Genomic DNA, 23,208 nt, shown 5'->3' on the forward strand with positions numbered 1-23,208 from the left:
ATGGGGCCTGTTTTAAGAAATTATATAAAGTTGTCAACTTGACCGTGGAGCTCTCCAGATCTCCGGGAACAGTTCCTTTCACACGGCTTTGTTCCTTTCGTCCAAAATGAATCCCGGGATGGGAGGCTCAACCGAGGCTTCAGAATTGGAAACTTATTTTTAACAAAAGTGAAGTGTTTGCCTCATTTGGTGTATATTTGAGAGCTGGTAGGCTTAAAGGCCTCCATTTAATTATAGTATGAAAATGAATCTTAACCCTTGAGTGACTAAATATGAGGCAGCAAAATAGAAATCCTACAAGATAAAAAGAAAAGCTTTCTGGGCAAGACGAGACATCCTTCTTGAGATATGCAAGAGGTCACTGTTGAGGACACATACAGCACAGTCACTAAGGTGTGTCCTGGGCTGCCCCACCCATGGTGATAAAACTAAAATATACAGCCTTCAGAACAGTAACTGGGAGAGGGGAGTCACTGACAGATCATCAAAGACCAGTTGGTGGCGGCTTTACCTCCGATGGTGCACGCTCCCAGGAGATTCACGATATTCATATGATTGCCGAGGTAGCTCAAGACCTTGAGTTCAGACATGAGGGCTTCTCGTTCTGTTAAATGGGCACTCGCTAAAATGAGAAACGCCTTATGTTAGCAAAAATAAAAAATAAAAAAAATCGACAAACTGGCGTTGAAGACAGGCAGTGGCCTGAAGAAACTTACGCTTGAGCATCTTTACAGCAACAGTCATGGCTGCATCCGACTTAATCAAGCCGTACGCTGTGGCCTCCACAACTTTGCCGAAGGCGCCGGCCCCCAAGGTTTTCCCTGCAGAAAGGAAGACAACCAAGTAAGCTGGTGGGACCAAAGGGCCATCTGTGTGATTTTAACAATGGAATTAAGGACATGCGTTCAGATACATTTCCCTACGTGCTTGATGCCAAATCTTTCAAAGATGGTGACTTTGCACAGAAAACATTTATTGCCTCAGGTGGGAGAAAACAAGGGAAGCTGTTGGGGTTCCCTAAAGTCATTGTTATGCGAACACAGAAAGGCTCCTTGGAAAGCCCCTGTTTCATACTGACCAAAACTCAGCCTGTTCCTGGGAAACTCCCACTTGTGATCGTAAGGAAGTTGCGTTGGGTCTATGTACACATAATTGTTTCCATGGATCTCCTCAACAACCTTCCACTGTACTTCATACATTGGTTTCTGGTGGGGGGAGAAAGGAAAAGATGGGTTTTCTTTTAACGATCAACGTGTCAATCATTACAGCGCTCGGGGCAGAGAACAAACGAATAGTTACCTGTAAGTATTTGTAGGTAAGAATCATCACAATAACGCACATCATGCCGGCCGCAATCACAAAACCGATCAGCAAAGGCGTGAACAGGGTGTGGGAATGGATTTTCTCTAAAATGAAAGAGGAGCGTGGAATCACAACCTGTCCGCAGGACGGGGTCTTCACCACACCATCTACCCCAAACCGCCCGCCTCCCAGCTCACAGCCCGTGGCGCCATTCGAAGCCGTGCACATCCCAGCCGCTTGCCTTGGTTATCATCTTACTCCGTTATTCAAGGGAATCTTTTAAAAATAATTTTGAACCAGATACTGTGGGAAGAGAGCTTGAGATGCCTATAGCACAAAAGGAATTTTATGCCCTTGGTCAATGAAAAGCAACATCTGAATGAACTTTGTACTTCAACTAAATTCCTTCCTTCGACAACTTTTAAGAAATGTCCTTTATGGGTGGTTTCTATTTTCTTCTTTATGCTTTCTTGTGTTTTCCAAGTTTCCTACACTGAGACAAACACTTTTAAAGTGTTCTTTTTACTGCCCCGTCTGAAAAAAAAATCTATGGTGCAGAACAATGTAAGAATTCTTCCCCTCATTACTCAAAAACTGAAAATACACCACTTTTGGCACTCGCCTTTGCCAACTCAGGAAAACAAAAAGTGAGCCCTAAGAATGTAGGTGCTCAGTTTCTTTGTCTTCTAATGTCATGCCAATTCATCAATGTGTCCACAAGGATCATTTAACTCCTGTTAGGAGAGCCAGTCACTCATGAATCAAATTTTAAAGATGTTAAAGAAACAGCTCACTAACATGACTTCATAAAAGGCAATGTTAACTTTCTGATATAGTATCTGGCAAAGTGTTAAAATAACTGATTTTATATGGAATATAAATGTTTAAATTCAGAATATCCTAATTCTGTTTCTGTGTCGATATTAAGGAAAATATATTCCCCCATTTTCCTTCTCTACTCCTTTTAAATAAAAACAATTATTGCATGAACTTTATGATGCATTATATGTATACACACATGCATGCATGCATACATACATAGATATGTGCACACACATGTGTAAGATCCATCTAGTAACATGGGCAAAATTACCGCATACATTTTATTAACAGACTAGTATGGAATGAAACTTAGTGAGTTTGATGACAGTACAGTGCAATGTAGATATTACCAGAAATGACATGGCCAATGATGGAATGGACTTAAAGTCATGACTGATATGGTAGCAGAGCCTAAACATCCCCTTAAATTGGATTAAAAAGAAATATACCTTTGCTGTTACCTTTAAATGCAAAGTTAAAAAAGGCAGAACTCTTGCCCACATCGTTGTAAGCCCTGCACTCGAACGTGCCGTTGAGCTTGAAGGCACTGTCATCGATGGAACTCTGAACCACCAGCTTGCCAAACGGGTTCACAGAGGAGTTCTGTGTCTGCACATTCACCGGCCCAACAGGAACAGAGCATCTAGGGGGACGCAAACAACAGCCCAGACTTACTCCAGGAGCACCTCACTCAAACACCTGGGTCTGGCATTCTTTCCAACTAAGTTAGGGGTTCATAACTGGAAATTTCCTCTGACAACCGGAAGCGTCTGAGGACGAGTGAGCCCTTCCGTGGCACAGGGAGGGGGAAAGCACCACGGAAGAGAAGACGGAGAGAGGAGGTTTGGGGTTTGAATCGTGATTCAAACACCTATTCTGTTGACTCCTGACAAGTTACCTCAAAATCTACAAGACTCAGTTCCTACAGCTGTAACATTGGGATGATAAGACTCACCCTGGATTGTTAAACAGAAATGACTTAAATAAACTAATAGTGAAAGGTTGAAGAGGAAAAGCATGGAGCAAGAAAGCCTTGTATCAACACGATGACCACAGGCAACCCCCAGAACCCCAGCCGTGAGGACCCACTGGAGGTTCTATGCCGGGAGGTGCAGGCTGTCCTGCCAGGATGCACTCCAGGTGGCAAAGACCATGAAGAGCCGGACCCTGATGAGTCTATTTAAATTATCCATCCCCACCCCACTCCCATGTGCCTAGCAGTATTCCATTCCTTACCTTGCTCTGTCTTCCTCCTTAGCACTTAATACCTGCCTGCATTAGCTCTTTATTTTCTTTGTCCATCTCCACCCTTTAAACATGAGCTCACAAGCCAGGAATTGGGTGTATTTTGTTCCCTAGACCAGTGTCGGGCATATAGTTGGCACATCATAAGTAATTGCTAAATGGCTGACTATAATTACTGGGGTTTCTTCTGTTATGGGCAGACTTTTCAGGGGTCTTGAACCAACCCTATTATTGCAATGTAGATATTACCAGAAGTTGCCGGGGTCCAACCCCAGCAGGTCCAGGGGTCCCCAAAGGTGTGGACGGAGTCGGCGAAGAAGGAATGACACGGAGACAGCGTTCAGTTGATCAGCAGCCTAGCCAGGATCTCCAGCCAAGTTCTGGTCTTGATCTCCAGAGAGGCTCTGCTTCGGATCTCCAGAGAGGTTCTGTAGCCATGTTCCCTCGCTAGGTTCTCCAGCCAGGTTCTGTCCAGGCTCTCCAGTCAGGTTCAGTGTCCAGGTTCCAGTCAGGTTCTCCTGCCAATCTCTGTAGTCAGGTTCAGTCCAGGATCCCTTGCCATGTTCTCCCGCTAGGCTCTGTCTCTAGGCTCCGAGGCCAGTCCTGGTCCAGGATCCTCTGGCATGCTCTCGCCAGTGAAGTTCTTCTGTCTCTAGGCTCCGTGTAGGTTCTGTCTTCTGAATTCTGTCTCCTGAGTTCTGAGTCTTTCTGTCTTGTTACAACTGTATTTATACCAGTTGATTCAATCCTATCAATCTCTATTACAAAGGTTAGGGCGTTTCTTATCTCCATTCCAGGGAGAAAAGATTATGTAGTTTAAGCATGATTGTTCGTAGTTAAAGGGATTAATTACCCGCCTGGCACTTAGTTGAGGGGTTTTATTCCCTCCCTAACTTCAGGGGAAAATCCCTACCTGGGGATTCAACCTTTCTCGGAGAGGTGACTTTGGTTAAAACACAGCGCCAAGAAGGTGAGCAAACATATTAAGAACCGTATGCCATATATGCCAGGTCCCTTGAAACAGCAAGGATGGACCGGCTCCCGGCAAATTCCCCCTTTTTTATTTTTTAAAAGCAGGCATTAAAAAGAAAAACCTGAAATGCTCTCTTGTATCCATTTTAAGAGTAGGATTGGCGCTTTCCGCTATTACCTGAGTCCTGATCTATCACCCCAGGGAGAGCTTGCCAATCCTGCACTTTCCCGGGGTGGAAAGGCTGCAGTGGGGTTAAGGATAAGGCTCCTTGGGCCTACCTTCTCCCATGCCTCTACATTTACCTTTCCGGCACCTTTCCTTCCTCAGAAAAGCATGGACGTATTTCTTGTATAAAATGTTCTGTCTGACTGGGAGTAACCTTAATTCCTCTGCTAATAAGCATATATGTTAAAAGATCAATACGGAGTCTTTTTTCTTTAGACTCAGTATGGCACATCTTCTTAATCTAAAGATCAATACAGAGTCTTCTTTCTTTGGACTCAGTATGGCACATCTTCTCAATCTAAGAATCAATACAGAGTCTTCTTTCTTTGGACTCAGTATGGCACATCTTCTCAATCTAAGTTCTGTACTATCCACCTTCTTACCCTACTTATCCTCTATAGGGGGGTTTGTAGCACCCTGGTGGAGTCCTATCCGTCCCGAGTGTGGGGTTCTCAATGGGGGGGGGCTTACCTAAGGGAATCCTGTTCCAGGGGTTCCCAAAGGTGTGGACGGAGTCGGCGAAGACTATCCACCCTCTTCCTACGGTGGAGTCTGATCCGTCCCGAGTGTGGGGGTTCTCAATGGGGGAGGGGGGCTTACCTAGGGGAATCCTGTTCCAGGGGTTCCCAAAGGTGTGGACGGAGTCGGCGAAGACTATCCACCCTCTTCCTATGGTGGAGTCCTATCCATCCCGAGAGTGGGGCTTATGTAGGGGTCCCTGTTCGGGCGCCATATGCCGGGGTCCAAACACCAGCGGGTCCAGGGGTCCCCAAAGGTGTGGACGGAGTCGGCGAAGAAGGAATGACACGGAGACAGCGTTCAGTTGATCAGCAGCCTAGCCAGGATCTCCAGCCAAGTTCTGGTCTTGATCTCCAGAGAGGCTCTGCTTTGGATCTCCAGAGAGGTTCTGTAGCCATGTTCCCTCGCTAGGTTCTCCAGCCAGGTTCTGTCCAGGCTCTCCAGTCAGGTTCAGTGTCCAGGTTCCAGTCAGGTTCTCCTGCCAATCTCTGTAGTCAGGTTCAGTCCAGGATCCCTTGCCATGTTCTCCCGCTAGGCTCTGTCTCTAGGCTCCGAGGCCAGTCCCGGTCCAGGATCCTCTGGCATGCTCTCGCCAGTGAAGTTCTTCTGTCTCTAGGCTCCGTGTAGGTTCTGTCTTCTGAATTCTGTCTCCTGAGTTCTGAGTCTTTCTGTCTTGTTACAACTGTATTTATACCAGTTGATTCAATCCTATCAATCTCTATTACAAAGGTTAGGGCGTTTCTTATCTCCATTCCAGGGAGAAAAGATTATGTAGTTTAAGCATGATTGTTCGTAGTTAAAGGGATTAATTACCCGCCTGGCACTTAGTTGAGGGGTTTTATTCCCTCCCTAACTTCAGGGGAAAATCCCTACCTGGGGATTCAACCTTTCTCGGAGAGGTGACTTTGGTTAAAACACAGCGCCAAGAAGGTGAGCAAACATATTAAGAACCGTATGCCATATATGCCAGGTCCCTTGAAACAGCAAGGATGGACCAGCTCCCGGCAAGAAGTGACATGGCCAATGACGGAATAGACTTAAAATCATGATTGATATGGTATTCCCCCAAGAAAACATTCCACTCAAACTCAGCTGAAAACCACAATCCTATGCAACCTCTTCCCACTTGTTGTGATGAAAAGGTCTATTCCATGAAAAATAAAATTTCTGTTATTATCCGCACTATTCAATTGTGATGTTACACCGGGCTTTTAAAGCCCGAGCATAAAATACCATTTGCTGGATAAAAACAGCAAGGTTGACCCCATTTTCATCTTCAGGTAATATGAAAGGACGATTTAAGGCTTAAGTGTGGGTTCTCGGGGAGAGGAAGCACAAAGCCAGATGTGCTCTGCTCCGGGGCTGGGCACCTAATCACCAAGAAAGCCGCTTCAGAACTCGGAGCTGACAAACGCCATATGCACGTTATAACCGCACGATCATTACTTTTTGGTAACTTGGCAATTAACTTCTGAGGTAATTTTTTTCACAATAACTACAGCCACATTTCCCAGACACATTACCTCCTGTGTATAGAATGGAAACCTAATTACTCTGTCCTGGAAAATTGCTTTATCTACCTGCGGGCTAGAATTGCATGATAAATCCAAAAAGATAACCATCAAAATAGAGAAGTCATTCAGTAATCATTTTCAGCAAACAAAATTAATGTCTACCAAGAAAAATATAGCAATTATGCCGTCTCAAAAGCCACATGTACAGAAAAATAGAATCCTCGAAACAAAGCTTTTTTGGGAGGAAAAAAATCTGAAAACGTAGTTGAAATTCAGCCGAAGTGCAGTCCTTCCCTTCTGCATGTCAAGTGGTAACAAAAATAATCATCTCACCTCTGCTCCGTTCCTGGACAAAAGTACCAATCTATTGTGGGCTCCGGGAATCCTGCTGCCACGCACTGGAGCATGCCATTCATGAGCCTCTCAGAAGTCAAGATTTCTGGCTTTGCTGCAGGAAAAGAGAAGTAGCCACACGTCAGACGGCTGGAGAACATCCCCGAGACTCAACGCCGCTCAGAACCCTCAGAACCTTCGTGAGGCTGGAGACGACCTTGAGGGAACATGTTACTCGAGGGAAGAATCCAAACCAGTGCATGGAAGGTCCAGGGAGGGGGGTGTGAAGGTCAGCCCAGGAAAGGCTTCCACAGTTAGAACAGTGCACCCTGCAGATGTGGGGTCTCTGAGAGCTCTGATCGGGGGATGGCTGAAGCGGAGGGAGGGACCACCTGGCAGGGGCTCCGTTTCCAGGGAGTGGGAAGCTGAAAGACTGCTTCTGATGAAGGCACTAACACTTCCCGATTATTCTAAAGGTGGAAATTCCCGACATCGGGATTTCAAGTTAATGTGGGGACTGCAATGAATAAATACAGGAAAAGCAAAGCCCCCCCCCCCCCTCAAGAATTCCCTCTTTTCTAGAGGGGGAGGTGAAGAAGTGGTACAGATAAAGAGCTGGATCACCCTATTCACGGAAAACCCAAAACATAAGAGTAAAATACAATATGGGCTTTTAACTCCAAATTTTTACTTCAGATGCAAAATACAAAATTAGAGGAGGAAACCAGCCCCAGAGTTTTATTCATACATTTATCTAAACCTGAGTACAATCACCAAAAGAGTAAATTATATCAGCAGGAATGCTCTAATTTGACATTTCTGTGTAACTACAATAATCAACGGATATTCAATCAAGGGTGCCCTAAAGCAAATTCTCCAGAGTATTTCTAAAGTGGAAGGGGATGAACTTATGCTCAGTTGTTCTATTAGTAATATATCTGGAGCATTTTAACCCTTTGATAAGGAGCAAGCTCCAGTGGTTCTCAACCTTCCTCATGCCGCGACCCGTTAATGCAGTTCCTCATGTTGTGGTGACCCCCAACCATAAAATTATTTTCATTGCTACTTCATAACCCTAATTTTGCTACTGTTAGGAATCGCAATGTAAATATCTGATATGCAGGATGTATTTTCATTGTTCGCGACCCACAGGTTGAGAACCGCTGAATAACATCTGAATGGCAAGGACGGTCATGTGCTCACCCTGGATCCTTGGTGCAGCACCGAGTGCCCAGGTAAGTACAGGACTCGGGAGGCCACATGTATGGTAGACAGTCCTGCACACTGGCTCCGACGCTCACCAGTTCTGGGCACCTCCATCAAGTCTCCTCATGGGTAAAATGGTCATTAATTATGTCATGGCTGCTGTGCTCAATGTTAGAGCGTCAACCCTCACACCGACCATCTTGGATTCTAATCCTGGTCAAGGGCACATACCTGAGTTGCAAGTTTGATCCCTGGAACTGGGTCAGAGTGTGTGAGGAAAGCAACCAATGGATATGTCTCACTAATTAAATAGTACCCATTTCATAGGGATATTATGACAATTAAATGAGATGGAGGACAAGAATGATTCACAGAAATAAAGAAAAACCTAAGAACAATTTGCAGAAATGAAACAATTATCAATGATTCAGTTATTCTTTTCTGTTCAGAGTGCCCACCCTCTTTGGTTAATCAAGTTTGCTACCAATTAAGTTCACTACATTTGCCACTCTAAATTTTCTCTTCCATGACCTAAAAATTGCTTCTTTAAGAAAGTGTGAAATTGTGCATGTATTTTAATCTGATAAATTGGGAATTTGACATCAATTATGTTGCAGCTGATCGGAAAACTCTGTGGTGAGAAGGAAAGACTGACGGGTCAGAGGCTTGGGGAGCTATTTCCTCAAAGGAAGGTACCACTTGATAATTGACATCTTTGTAGAACAACCTCTCAGCACCTCAACTCCTTGCAGGCAAAACAGCTTGGCAAGGATCAGAGTGTCCACATGCATGGCACACCCACCTGTCACTCAACCTGGCCCTGCTGATGGGCTGGCCATTTGGCTAGATACCCAAGAGAGCGACACTCCAAAGCAATCTCAAGGTAGGGGCATCCTTGAGACTTTGGACCCAGTGCCAGCTTTCACAAATAGAGCAAGAAAACGAGCCATCGCCGTGCGAAAGCATCCATCTGGCAAGCTTCGTTTAATTATCATGGGCAACTGTGTGATCAAACTGGAAAGTAGGACATAACACACAAAAAGTGGAGCTTTAGAACCGAGCTATTTGCTGGAGACTGCAGGTAGCCTTTGGTGGGTCTCTCTGGACTCAATTCCAGTGTCGCCTCCTTTCCAAGCCATGCTCAACTCTCCAAAGCCAAGGTGGTTGGTCCCTCCTCCCTGTTCCTGTGGGACTTTAGATCACCGGACACTCCTCCACCAGGCTGCACTTCCTCCGTCTGTTTGTACCCTTGACCCCTAGCAGAGTCTGACCTGTGGTGGACCCACAGAAAAAGCTGTTGAATGATTACGTCTCTCCCAAAGGAACAAGTCCCTCCTATTCCATAGGAATTCAATTAGAGTCACAAGAAGGGACCTGGAAAAATAGCCTAAGGTCAACTTTCCTGTGTAGGGGCACTATTTCTACTACTTTGCACAGTTAAGAAACTCACATACATACCGGGACATGTGAATTCCTTTTAGTACTGAGATTGATGCTGAGAGAGGAGGAGCCACACCACATAGACAGCAGCAAAGATAACTAGACAGGACTCAACTGTGCCTGAGTTCATAAGACAGATCTCCTCATACCAATATTCCTTTTGTCGCTCACCCTTCCTAATGCCACATGATGACATTTAGTGCAATTGACTCAACAGGAAAAAAAAAAAAAGGCTGAAAGGATACTTAAGATGTTAACAATGGTTATCTCTGGGTAATAGGGTTATGGATCATTTCTATTTTATTCTTTTAAAATTATTTTTTAAATGTTTTTGTTTACAATGAATATGTAGCTAATAATGAACCTATAAAACATTTTTTTAATTAAAAAATTGGAACACCTCAAAATTACATAATCAATCACATTTAGCTGTGGTTATAAGTGCTGCCCGGTCCAAGCCTTCCAGCGTGACACCTGGTAGTAGTTATACAACAGCTAGGGCTGGCCTACTTGCTCCCTGTGCTGGTTAATTAGGCAGACTTTTCAGCTACTGTCCCAGTCATAACCTGAAGCTAGCGGAGCAGCATTTTTCCTGTTGGGCCTTAGGTTTGCCAGCCAAGCTCGGAGGGTCCTCAAACATCACTCTGCATTGAAAGTACTAAAGGTAAAAATGCAGATTCCTGGCCCCACCCATGGAGATTTTTTTTTTGCATAGGTTTTGGATCTAACCTAGCAATGCACTTTTAAAAAGTACCCTCAAGGGACCCTTGATCAGGCTGGGACTAGGGTGAGGCCAGGAAAACACCCTGAATGCAGAATTTAAGAAGGCACTCAGTCTAGAGGTCTTGCAAGTGCAGGGTTGGCACCATGAGTGAGTACTTTCTTGAATTTTGCGCCCTAGGTGCCTTCTCTTGCCTCACCCTAATCCCAGCCCTGTCCCCAATGCTGGTGATGAAAGACCTCATTCTGAAAAGGCTAAGTTGCATGATTACAGTTTGGGCTGTACGTGATAAGCTGCACTATGAAAATGTTTAATGCATACAGAATAAGCTAGGTACAGATCTGATTCCTAAAAAATGAAAATCTGGGCTCATCTGCATTTTTGTAAGTGTCTCAGAGCACTGTGAAAGGCATTAAATATACATTTTACTTTTAAAGACACATAACCCTCTATAATTCTCCAGGTTAAATCTAAGCTATGGTTTCTTATATATTCTGCAACCAGCAGGACACCAAATGACACTTTCCCTAATTCCTCCCAAGTTGGAGGTTTAGATAAGCCTAAGAAGTGTGTAAGTTATGTGTTTCCTGGGAAGATAAAAATAGTCCCCTTTCTCCTTTCAAAGCACTGTGGACCTGAGCCATTCTGGTGTCTCCAACGACACTGATCGGCTTCTAGGCAGCTGTCAGAGTACTTATAATCTCTACTGAGAATTTATTGCTCATGCAATTAAAAATCCTAATCATTCGCTGATTTATCCCACAGACTTAAGTCTCCAAATAATAAAAGATTACATGAAAAGGAATCATAAAGATGAATTTTCATCGAGGTTTAATTAACACATAACATTATATTAGTTTCAGGTGTACAAAATAACAATTTGGTATTTGTATATAATGCAAAAATGGCCACCACACTAAGTCTAGTTAACATCCATCATCAAGAGTTACAACTAATTTTTTCCTTGTAATGAGGGCTTTTAAGATCTGCTTTCTTAGCAACTTTCAAACATGCAGTACAGTATTAACTATAGTCACCACACTGTACATTACACATCCCATGACCTATATATTTTATAACTGGAAGTTTATACCTTTTAACCACCACCCACTTCATCTATTTGCCCACCCTCTCACACACACACCCTCCTGGCAATCAGCAGTCTTTCTCTGTATCTGAGTTCATTTTAAAAATATATTCCACATACAGGTGAGATCATAAGGTTATTTATCTTTCTCTAATTGGCTTTTTTCACTTAGCATAATCCTCTCCAGGTCCATCCATACTGTCACAAATGGCAAGATTTCATTCTCTTTCACGACTGAATAATATTCCATTATATGCATACACCACATTTTCTTTATCCATGCATCCATAGATGAACATTTTGGTTGTTTTCTAGGATGAATTTGGTTTTCTGATTGTAGGTCTGCTGGTGTTGAATGGCAATACAGCAGTGCTTGGTAGCAATCTGTCACTATCCTGGTTTGGGTCTAAGTCAAATCTACATTCCTGCTGCAATCCTATATAATAAAAAGCTAATATGCAAATTGACCAAACGGTGGGCCGACTGGTCGCTATGATACGCACTGACCACTAGGGGGCAGAGGCTCAATGCAGGAGCTGCCCCATGGTGGTCAGTGCGCTCCCACAGGGGGAGTGCTGCTCAGCCAGAAGCCCTGAGCTGGGCTCACGGTTGGCGGGCACAGTGGCAGTGGCGGGAGCCTCTCCCACTTCTGCAGCAGTGCTAAGGATGTCCTACTGGGATCCCCCAAAGGCTCCCAGACTGTGAGAGGGCACCCTCTCCAAGTTCACAAATTTCGTGCACCGGGCCTCTAGTACCATTATAATAAAGAAAGTTAAATCAGCTACAATAGGAGTATTGAAAAACTCAGATTAACTTTTAGTTATAAAAGGAATATTATTATACTTTTTTAAAACTCCAGAATAGATATCTTGAAAATATATTTTGTTTCGTGCATTCTTAAAGATAGCCAGAGACTGGCATATGGACACTTTAACAAAAGTTTGTTTGACACCAAAAACAAAATGTCAACTATAATCTCCTGTGTATCTAGCCATCTTTAACAGAATGTCTATCATCTAAAAAAACCATTCTCCTAAGGAAGTGATGTTTTAACTAGTGCTAAGCAAGCTTTTAATGTAAAGGGTGGGGCAGTAAATATTTTAGGCTTTGTGGGTCACAGGGTCTCTCTCTTACAAATAATTCTGCCATTGTACCACAAATAAAGCTGTAGACGTGTGAACGAATGTGCACGTTCGTATTCCAACACAACTTGACTTGGGGACACTGGCATTTTAATTTTATTTTCATGTCTCATAAATATCTTTTGATTATTTTTGAACCTTTCAAACAAATTTTTAGCTTATGGGCCATTCCGGAGCAGACTGAATCTAGCCTATAGTTTGACAACCTTGGTTCTAAAAAGCCATCAAAATAATTGCCCAATTCTAAGATATAGTTAAAACAAATCCAAAAAAATCATGAAAGTACTTGGAGAGGGCCCCCTCAGCCAGAATCACGGTGCAGGAGCACCATGGTTGTGTTTCTCAGGCACAGGGAGGGGAGATGTGAGCACACATTACAATACAACTCTAAAAATGACAACTTCAATTTACCACATAATCCAGAAGTGGAAAAGAAGGGTTGACACAATGCCCATGGAAAGATTATGTACCTATTCTTAGATTTATATAAATTTCCACTAACTCATAGGTGACTCTGTTTACATTTGTAAATGAAGGAGTCTAATTTTATGTAAAAACACATGTGGCTCAACTGGAAAAAAATTCCATACAGAAGTTCCACTAATATAAAAGACCTGCTTTTAGAAAAGCAGGTCCCAAGTTCAGGGTCAATTGTAACATAAACTGACAGGGTTACATACCTAAATCCATTTATCGCTCTTTTTTACCATAAACATGAAAAAAAAAAACACCAGATCACACCAACAGAGGATCTAATGATTTTCTAACAGGTATAGTCTTTAAATAGATCCTCCAAATTAGCAACATACCCTACCAGACCAACTTTGTTACGACCCATGAAATAAAAATAATGATATCAACACTGGAGGGGCTTAAGGTGGGAGAATGGGGGAGGGGGAGGATGAGACTCTTTAGTTCAGAGCCACATTTCCTCAAATTTTTTTCAGAAAAGAGAACCAAATTCTACTTTAAAAGTAGGCTGCCACGAAATCCCCTTTTCTCCAATTTAAATGTCTACAGCAATTCTTGCATCCACAGAGATCCTCTTCATAAGAAGGAGATATTAAAGTGTCACATCAAAAACAACACCCATAAGTCCCGAGCAATTTAAGGACAAAAACTCATTTCAAGTTCAGGAACAGAAAATAAAAACAGAGTTCAGATACTGTCAGTTATCACCAGTGAACATGCAAAAATATTAATGTAGGAAGACAAACAGCTATTTGTACACAGATTAACTGCCCCCTTAAGAAGCTCTGAAAAGTACTCCTTAATCTAGAGCTGCCCTGCACGCGAGCACAGTGCACCTTGCATGACACACGTTACAGACACAGCCGCATGGGAGATCTTGACAGGTGATAACCTTATCGACTTCTGGGCACTTAGGCAGGGTCGCTCATTTGAGATTCAACAAGATAATTATAAACTTTAGTTGTCAGATGGGTTTCCTTTTCAGACTCAGTCACATCATTTCAGAGTCCCCCCTCCCACTGCACAATGTCTCAAAACTGCATCACACATGGGTTAGAGATGACAAGCTACCCATGCAATGAGATCCCACAATGATGCTGTAGAAAAGTAGTTTATGACGTGGAAAGATGCCCAAAACGCATTTATGGTTCAGCACCAGAACACAAAGTTACAAAGAGATAGAACCTCACTTTTGTAAAAAAAAAAAATAAAAAAAAAAATCTTTTAATGGTCTCAAAAAACATACTGCAATGGGGCTATTTTAAAACTGGCTTGAAAAATAAAATAAATAAATAAATAAATAAATAAATAAATAAATAAATAAATAAATAAATAAATAAATAAAACTGGCTTGATTTTTATGTTTGCTTATTTTCTATCCTTCACATAACATTTTTATAATTTAAAAAATGCTTAATTTAAAAACACAAGTATACAAATGTTTGCACAAACCAAGCTACATTCCAGTTACTGTGGTAGCCCTACAGCAAATTCTCAAAGGACAGTAAATAAACCAAAAAGGAGTTGTACTTAGCACTAGCTTTACTTAATGAGTAAGAATTCCAGTAGTTTAATACAGGAGTAGGTCTACTAGAAGCCACCTAAAGAGGGAGATACACTAAGAAAGCACAGCCTCTCCAGCAAAACTCAATAGGTGAGTGTGTCAGCAGCGAGTCTTAAAGTTTTTAGCCTCTAACCCAGCCGTGGGCAAACTACGGCAGCGGGCCAACCGTTTGAAATGAATAAAACTAAAAAAAAAAAAAAAAAGATCGTACCCTTTTATGTAAAGATGTTTACGATGTTTACTTTGAATTTATATTAGTTCACACAAACACTCCATCCATGCTTTTGTTCAGGCCCTCCGGTCCAGTTTAAGAACCCATTGTGGCCCTCGAGTCAAAGAGTTTGCCCACCCCTGCTCTAACCCAAGTATAGTTTGGACACTCCAATGTTTGGAAGGTCCTATCATCTTTAAAAAATGAAAGTAGCCCTAACCGGTTTGGCTCAGTGGATAGAGCGTCGGCCTGGGGACTGAAAGGTCCCAGATTCGATTCCGGTCAAGGGCATGTACCTTGGTTGCGACATCCCCAGTAGGAGGTGTGCAGGAGGCAGCTGATCGATGGTTCTCTCATCAATGTTTCTAACTCTCTATCCCCTGTCCCTTCCTCTCTGTAAAAAATCAATAAAATATTTTTTTAAAAAATGGAAATAGAAAGGCTGAGAGGTTAACAGGTAGGAAAACATTTCCACCTTCCAAAGAGGCAAAGTTCTAGTAACTTCGCTCAGTTCGTGAGAATCTGGAAAGGCACAGCCCCCTCAAAGCCCCCAAACCGAGTAGTCCTTAAAGGCAAACCCACCTTTATTATTTTAACCTGGGAAAAGTGTCACCAGGCTGTCATCCAAAAGACCCTAATGTTTCTCAATACCTAAACTGTGTCATGAGCTATGCCTGCGTACAGGAACTGAAAAAGACTCCTGACCACAAAATAAAAAGGGCAGAGCACAAAGACCAAGGTGCTGAGCACAAAGATTAAAGTGTTGAGCACAAAGATCAAGGTGATGAGGGCAAAGATCAAGGTGATGAAGGCAAAGACCAAGATGGTGCCGGGGCACAGTGTGCAAAACAACGTGTGCACAAGGGCCGAGTGCGACAGAAGACTAATTACACGGGCCTAAAGGATTTAATCACTCCACACCACAGCCTTCTGTAGAAGGCTCCTTCCCCGTCCAGAGAAGGTGCCATCAGAGTGTGAGCTCACCCTTCTCCATCCCTTGATCAAAAAAATAGAAGTTTCTGCTCTGCTTTATCAAAGTCAGTTCTTAATCCACTGGTGCGAATGCCGCTGAGCAGAAGGACCTCAGTTTGGTCCCTGACCCAGAAGGTTGGTAACAAAAGGTCCCTGAGACCTCCAACCAGGTGGGTGACCCAGATGGCTGGCTGGCAAGCAGTCCAGAGCCATCTATCTGCATGGCCGGCTTGACAGGTCTGTCCTCACCTTTGCCAGATGGCAGGCTGGGCATGTGCTTTATTTGCAAGGCGTTAGGCTTACAGTGGCTTCTCCCCAGAAGGAGGACAGTCTAGCCACCCATAACTGAAATTCACTATGACCGATAATCCATATAAGGCAGCCCAGATTCTGCAAATGCGGTCAAAGGGAAACTTTCTCATCAAGAGGCCTCATTCGGGGTGATTTATTACTTTGAGTTGGGTATACTGTATTATCTATGAATAATCGCTCATACTGGACAGCATGCAAATTATATAATGCAGTGACTTAGAAATAAAACATTATTTAGCATTTCCTTAAATTGTTTCAAACCCTTGTTAACACTGCCATAAACAGAGTGAAACTGGTGACTTCTGAGAGTTAATTTGGTGCAGTTCAGCAGTCAGCTGACTATCCAATCTAGCTGAACATTTCACGTGTTCTGTGTAAGCCCAAAAATGCAAGGAGCCCTTTAGCTCTTATGCCTTACTTGTCCTGCCTGTGTGCCTGTCTCCACTGCCCGAGTACCACAGCCATGTCACTTGACTGGTAGGTTTGTGATTAAAGGATAGACCTTTAAGATTGGAGAGAGGTCTATTTATAATCTAGATTGCCTAGACATCACCTGCCAAAATTCATAATACATATCTGGAAATGCTACCAGATCAAAACCACAATGAGATCACCTGTTAAAATGGCTATTATCTAAAAGATAAGAGATAAACGCTGTCACAGATATGGAGAAGAGGGAACGCTTGTACACTATGGTGGGAATGTACATTGGTGCAGCTGCTATGGAATATAGTATGGACATTACTCAAGAAATTAAAAACAGCACTACCATAGACAGAATCCCACAATCCCACTTATGGGTATATCAAGGAAACAAAACCATTATCTTGCAGCTATTCACAATACCCAAGGTATAAAAACAACCTGTGTCTGTCAATGGGTAAGTGGATCAAGAAGATGTGGTCTATGTACACAATGGAATATTATTCACCCTTAAAAGAGTGACTTAAAAGAGATCCTGTCTTCTGTGACAAGATAAATGAAACTGGAGGTATTATGCTAAGTGAAATAAGCCATATGGAGAAAGACACATAGTGCATGGCATTACTTAATGTGTCATCTTAAAAAAAAAAAAAGTTAAATTCACAGAAACAGAGCAGAAAAGTGGTTGCCAGGGGATGGGGGTGGGGAAATAGGGAGAGGTTGGCAAAAGGATCCAAACTCTCGGTTCTAAGATGCATAAGGCCTGAGGATCTAATCCATAATGTGGTGCCTATAGTTGATCACACTGTAGTGCATAGCTGAAATTTGCGAAGACAGAACTTAAATGTATTCACCAAACTAAAATGTAACACACACACACACACACACACACACACACACACACAAAAAAAAAAAGCGGGTAAATATGTGAGGTGATGGATGTGTTAATTAACTCACTAAAGCACCCAAAATAAAGTTTTGGTGGAAAGTATGCGAATTATGACTGCAAGGATTCTGATTTGCCTGCAATCGTCTGTTCAGTTACTTGAATATTAAGATTTTTCAGAAGCAGATAATTGTGCTCCTGTGTACTACACTACACTCAGCTCCTCTGATTAACATCTGAATTAATTGAGAAGTATTTGAATTGTGGGCTAATGAGATACCATAGTAATCAAAACTGTTCCAAAGAACTGAGATATTACTTAACACGATTCCCTTGGAAAAGGAAATTCTGTGGTCAAACAAGTTTGGGATATCAGCTCCCTCCCACAGCCCCCTCCTGGGAAGTCATAACACACCTTAGCATAGTAAGGATTCAGGGAAGGCCTATAATTAAGAAAAGTGTTTAAGTGCACAGATGTGACTCTTTATCTGAACACGTATCTTGTTCAGAAAACACAATTTTGGAAACACTGGCGTAGTCAAAAGACTCCAGAGCAGCCATCAGAAACGCCCCAAGGATTACTCACTGGCTGTTTGCTGCCATTTGTACAGGGATCAGGCCACCGAGCCCCCACACCACTGCGCACCAATGAGAAAGTGACATTAAAAACACTTCATCCAGCTCCTTGAGGGCAAGGAACTGGCTCCCGTCCTGCAGCCCGGCACACACAAAGTGCTCAGCAGTTACTAAGTTGTTCTCTGGGGAATGTTCCAGGTTGTCTCATCACCCCCCAAACCCAGGATGGCTCATTTTGTGGGCCACCCCTTAGAATTCCGTGTCTTTGCAGGCCTCCCATCCTCGGGGCCCCCGGCTGGTGTGGTGTGGCAGGCACCTGGATTTGTAGACAAGCCGCAGGAGGAAGCCCTGCACTTGGAAAAAAAACAGCTGGCGATGCGTTCCCTTGGCCCCAACCTCTGTGCAGAGACACTTCCGCTACTGGGGGTGCAGCCCACAGCAGGGCAAGATGCAGGAGTTCAGGTTCCACGTCCAGATCATGCTCCCCTCTCCCACCGTACCCACGTGGTTCTCGGTGGGGACCCACTGGGCCGGATCAATATTGCATCATCTTAGTGGAAGACAATCCCAACACAAAAAATGTCACAACCCCAAACCAGAAAGCATCACAACAAAGACATCATGTCAGTCCAGCTCCTGTTCAACCTCTGAATCCTCATTTCAACAATCAACAATGTTCCCTCAAAAGAACTGTTATTATTATTTTTATTATTTATTATTATTATTTTTTTTTAGAGAGTGGAAGGGAGTGGGAAAGACAGAGAAACGACAATGTGAGAGAGACACATGTATTGGTTGTCTTGCGCATTCGCCCTGACCCGGGGCTGGGGATGGAGCCTGCAACCAAGGTATGTGCCCTTGACAGGAATTGAAGCCAAGACCCTTCAGTCTGTGGGCCGATGCTCTAACCACTGAGTAACTGGCTGGGGCCAAAGAACTGTTATTTTTAACTTCTTTGGTTCCTCTGCTCACGTCAAAGGCAGCACCCAGAATTTGAGCAACAGGGTCCCGGGGTCAGTGAAATGTAGGACAAGGAATTGGGTTTTCGTACACATTCGCCCAACCTTCACCCAACCACTAAACCACAGGGTCTTTGTTAAGGTCAAAATTATCATGAAACATTATTTACATAGTACACAGTGAGCTCGGTTCTGCAGCTGTTACAAACACGAGCCACAGCTCGAAACAATAAAAATATAAAAAGATAAGGAGCTATTAGCTGTACTCACTGTTCACGTAAACATTAAATGTCACCGAAGAATTGACATCAGAATTGGACACTAGAAACGTGTAAGTGCCGCCTTCGGTCCCTTTCAATCTGGTTAGGTGAAGTTCACTTACATATCTACAAAGAGAGGACAGTCAGTCAGTCACTGTGGACTGCCGCCCCCAGTACATGTCTTTCCAGTGTCTATCTGGGGAGAAACAGCTCACTTAGCTCAGTACTAACAAGATCCACATTAACGAGTACAAACACACACACATATTTAATTTGGGACAAGTGCCTGCTGTGTGAGAATACAGAGGCTTTCTCAGCATAAAGGCAATCCCACAGGCACGGCAGCCTCTCCCGCCTCCTGAGCTGTCCTCATGGCCACCTCCCACCAATGTCCTAAACGAGCCTGCCCTGCTTTGCTTTAAGGAGCCCGGATAAAGCCCAGAGGGGCAGGCTGTCTTCATGCCGTAGCTGCAGGGCCCTTGAGGCAAGGTCAATGCGGTTGCCCTCACCTTCCTTCTTGCAACACCACAATCTCCCAGTGTTCCTCCTACCCCACTTCTTCTGGGCGTCCTTTGCATATTTGCTATTCAAGCTTCTGGTTTTACTGCAGGGCCGCCAGATATGGCTGGGTTGACTGAGCACATGGGACTGTTGGGGGAGTCACTGACATGGGCTCCAGTGTAGATGGGGCGCCCTGGCAGGCCTGGACCCACACAACCACCTGGACACGGCAGTGGTGTGTTCAGACTCCTCTCATGCTGCACATGCTCCCTGGGCAATCCACTCTTGCACTGAACTGCTTGCTGTTTGCTCACTCTCAGACCTTTCCCTCTAGTCCAGACTTCCCAGCCTATGCCTCCTCTACAGAGTATTTTTATGCCACCATCTCCCCTGCGTAGGTGCAGGTATAAGGGCCCACACACCTGCAACCTTCTCCCCCGACTTGCCCCTGGGCAGTTAGACACCCTTGAAAATGGACTGCCTTCCATGTCTACAGCCCATGAGTGCTGACCCCAGACAAAAGCCCAGCTCCAGAGCACCCTGGAGCTCCAGTCAAGGTGTGCCTCAGCTTCACCTCACCCATATCCTCTCGTTCCTTTCCCCTCCCACCCTGCTCCCCCTCTCCTGGGCGGGTCTCTGTCTCCCTTAATGAAGCTCTTGTTTAAGAACCCCTGACCCAGGCTCTGCTTCTAGGGAACCTGACCTAGATACTTCCCACCTGAACATCACCTCTCGATGCCACGGTCAACTGCAAGTTCAAGAAACCCAAAGCCCTTAGCCCCCTCATCTTGAACGAGAGTGCCTCTCAGCCTCCAACCTGGCTGACGGATCCTACAGGGCTTCTTCAGCTCCTTCCTCTCTCTCCTATCCCCTCAATCACCCAGTGTTGGTAAGGAAGTAGCCTGAACACCTCCCAAATCCATCCTCTTCCCTCCAACCCTTAAGCCTTGGGCCAGAACAGCAGTATCTCTCACCCACATTCTTACAACAGCCAACAGCTCCTGACTCGATAAATACACAAACTCTATCTAGGCACTTACCTCTTACTGGCCCTTTGATCTGAGTCACATTACTTAACCCAGTTTCTTCTTCTCTAGAAATGAGGGAAGTAAGAGTGCCTACTCATAGGTTTGTGAGGACTAAAATTATTGAGTTAACATATGAAAGGTACTTAGAACAACATAAGGTAGAAAAAGGCCCACGCAGCTTACATATAACGTTACTACTGCTGCTATTTCTGTTATAATTGTTTTGAGAATCAAACGAGAGATATGATGTAAAAGAGCCCAGGTTCACTGCCCAGCCCAGAGCTACTCAATGATTCTTAGTTTCTTATAGTTTAAAAAAAAATGATTAAAGGTGCTAACTTTCCCCTTTCTCTGAAGTGGGTCCCGTACATAGAAGTTGCTGCTTTGAAGCATCCTCAGAACTCCTAAGAACAATGCTCTGTTTTACAAATGAGAGAACTGAGGCACGGGCTTTTTTCTGCGCTCTCAACACAGGGCAAAACGAAATGTTGGGATGAAGACTTCAGGAAGCACCCCGGACGTTCCTTCTTTGCCAGATGGCCTGTCATACATTCCTGGGTCACAGTAATGGGACCTGGTAAGCCAGTGGAAGAGGGGAAATGGAAATCCCCAGAGCAAGGCCCCTTTCTCACCTGATATTGCTTTCATTCTCAGACTTGGGATAATTCTCCCATTTATCAGTGAAGGTCCTGTTCATATATATCCACTGTTGGTGCTCAGGTTTCGGGTATGCCTCATATTCAACAGTCAGATCTACGTTTTCTCCATCGTTTACAAATATTGTAGTATTCGCCACAGGGATGATATTAATGAATCCTTTATCTAATCGTAATGAAATAAAACAGAAAGAAACCGTTATCTACAACTACCCAACAAAAAACACAACTTCGTCCTTGGATTACAAACATAACTGACTGATTTCCAACATGAACTGGCAATAACAAGTAAGAGGACTTAAACTAGCCATTTGACATTTACTTTGCTCTTGTAGAATCACTGTCATGAAGGAAGAAAGGACATACATGTGAAATGTTTATTCACCCGTCTCTACCTCTTCAGCAATTCTCTTATTTCAAGACCTATCACCATCTTATAAATCTTCTAGTACTAGTCTTTGATGCGTGTTAGGTTAAAAAGTATTTATAGGACTAAATAGCCCATACCCAGACTCAATATAAGTGTTTATTTGATAAGAAGGTGACATAAATCAAGAAGGCACAGACAGCCTCAATGCTCAATAAAAAAAAAAATGCTGCATTTGAAAAATAAACTCTGGTCATCTCATCTATCATATATTACAGATGAACCAAGGACAGCATCTTAACAAACCATGTTTTTAACTAAACAACAGAACTGACTCCCATCAAACATCTACAAGGTGGGGTGGGGGCAGTATTCTCAGTTTTTTAGAAGCAACAGAAGAAAAAAATTGTAAAAGACAAATCTGAATACATAAACATTTTTAAATGTCTATATAGTAAAATGAATTAAGGTAACAGGAAAAAGAGAACATAAAAATATAGAAGGAAAAACATTTAAATTAGTAATTAAGATAATGAATCACTTTCACTTATTACAAATAGCAAAACTGCAATAAAGCTGCTTCAAAAAATAAAGTATATCCATCCTATTGAAAGAAAAATAGCAAAACTAATTTGAAATAAATAATTTTGCAAGTGTGGGAAAAGTGACAGACTGGATGACACACTGTGAACTGACACAACTCTTAGAAAGCACTTAGCAATGTAGATTTTTTAAAAATTATTCTTCAATTTAACCCTGCAGTTTCCATTTGAGAGTTCTTCTTAGTGAGGTGAATGGCTACATACAAAAGAAGTGCTATTTACATTAGTTATAATAATTTAAAAAATAAGAAACTGGTTAAATAAAATAGCCCTTAGATATACCTATATAATAGTAATATTAGAAGAGCTTGAAAAATAACACAATAAAATAATTGCCAATATTATTTTTTATAGCTACCATTTATAGGATACTTACTATGTACCAAGAACTGCCTTAAGTACTTTAGCATACATTTTATTTAATAATTATAACAAATATCTAATCTTACAATACTGAAAGAGAAAGCTTACAACCCCTAATTGATAGAAGGAAAAAATCAAGTCCTGGAAAGCCATACGGCTAGCTATCCAATGGGAGAGCCCAAATTTGAATACAGGTCTACGAGAAGCTAAGGCTGATCTCTTCTTACTCTAGCATACCCTAGGGCAGTGGTCGGCAAACTCATTAGTGAACAGAGCCAAATATCAACAGTACAACTATTGAAAGTTCTTTTGAGAGCCAAATTTTTTTAACTTAAACTATACAGGTAGGTACATTGTTATTAACTTAATTAGGGCACTCCTAAAGCTTAGGAAGAGCCACACTCAAGGGGCCAAAGCGCTGCATGTGGCTGGCGAGCCGCAGCTTGCCGGCCACGGCCCTGGAGTGTCTACTTTCATTGAGAAAGAGAGAGTAAGAGAGAAAGAGAATGAGAGAGGGAGACAGAATGA

General features: G+C 43.1%; 1 protein-coding gene across 4 annotated transcripts in view; it reads right to left on the reverse strand.

Annotated features, from left to right (window-relative positions):
- The window catches only part of KIT (KIT proto-oncogene, receptor tyrosine kinase), an 85,183-nt gene that overhangs the window by 12,074 nt on the left and 49,901 nt on the right, over nt 1–23,208 (reverse strand). For 2 of the 4 annotated variants that reach the window (XM_059671005.1, XM_059671012.1), the window contains exons 6-13: nt 21,325–21,514; nt 19,174–19,289; nt 6,934–7,048; nt 2,574–2,767; nt 1,300–1,406; nt 1,079–1,205; nt 717–821; nt 512–622 (exon numbers count right to left, since the gene is read on the reverse strand). In XM_059671005.1, the coding sequence (XP_059526988.1) occupies nt 512–622; nt 717–821; nt 1,079–1,205; nt 1,300–1,406; nt 2,574–2,767; nt 6,934–7,048; nt 19,174–19,289; nt 21,325–21,514 (1,065 nt within the window). The remainder of the gene's footprint in view (nt 1–511; nt 623–716; nt 822–1,078; nt 1,206–1,299; nt 1,407–2,573; nt 2,768–6,933; nt 7,049–19,173; nt 19,290–21,324; nt 21,515–23,208) is intronic. The other 2 variants (XM_059671021.1, XM_059671029.1) reach the window with 1 other exon arrangement.

This window comes from Myotis daubentonii, chromosome 1, assembly GCF_963259705.1.
Source record: "Myotis daubentonii chromosome 1, mMyoDau2.1, whole genome shotgun sequence".
NCBI classification, from domain to species: Eukaryota; Metazoa; Chordata; class Mammalia; order Chiroptera; family Vespertilionidae; genus Myotis; species Myotis daubentonii.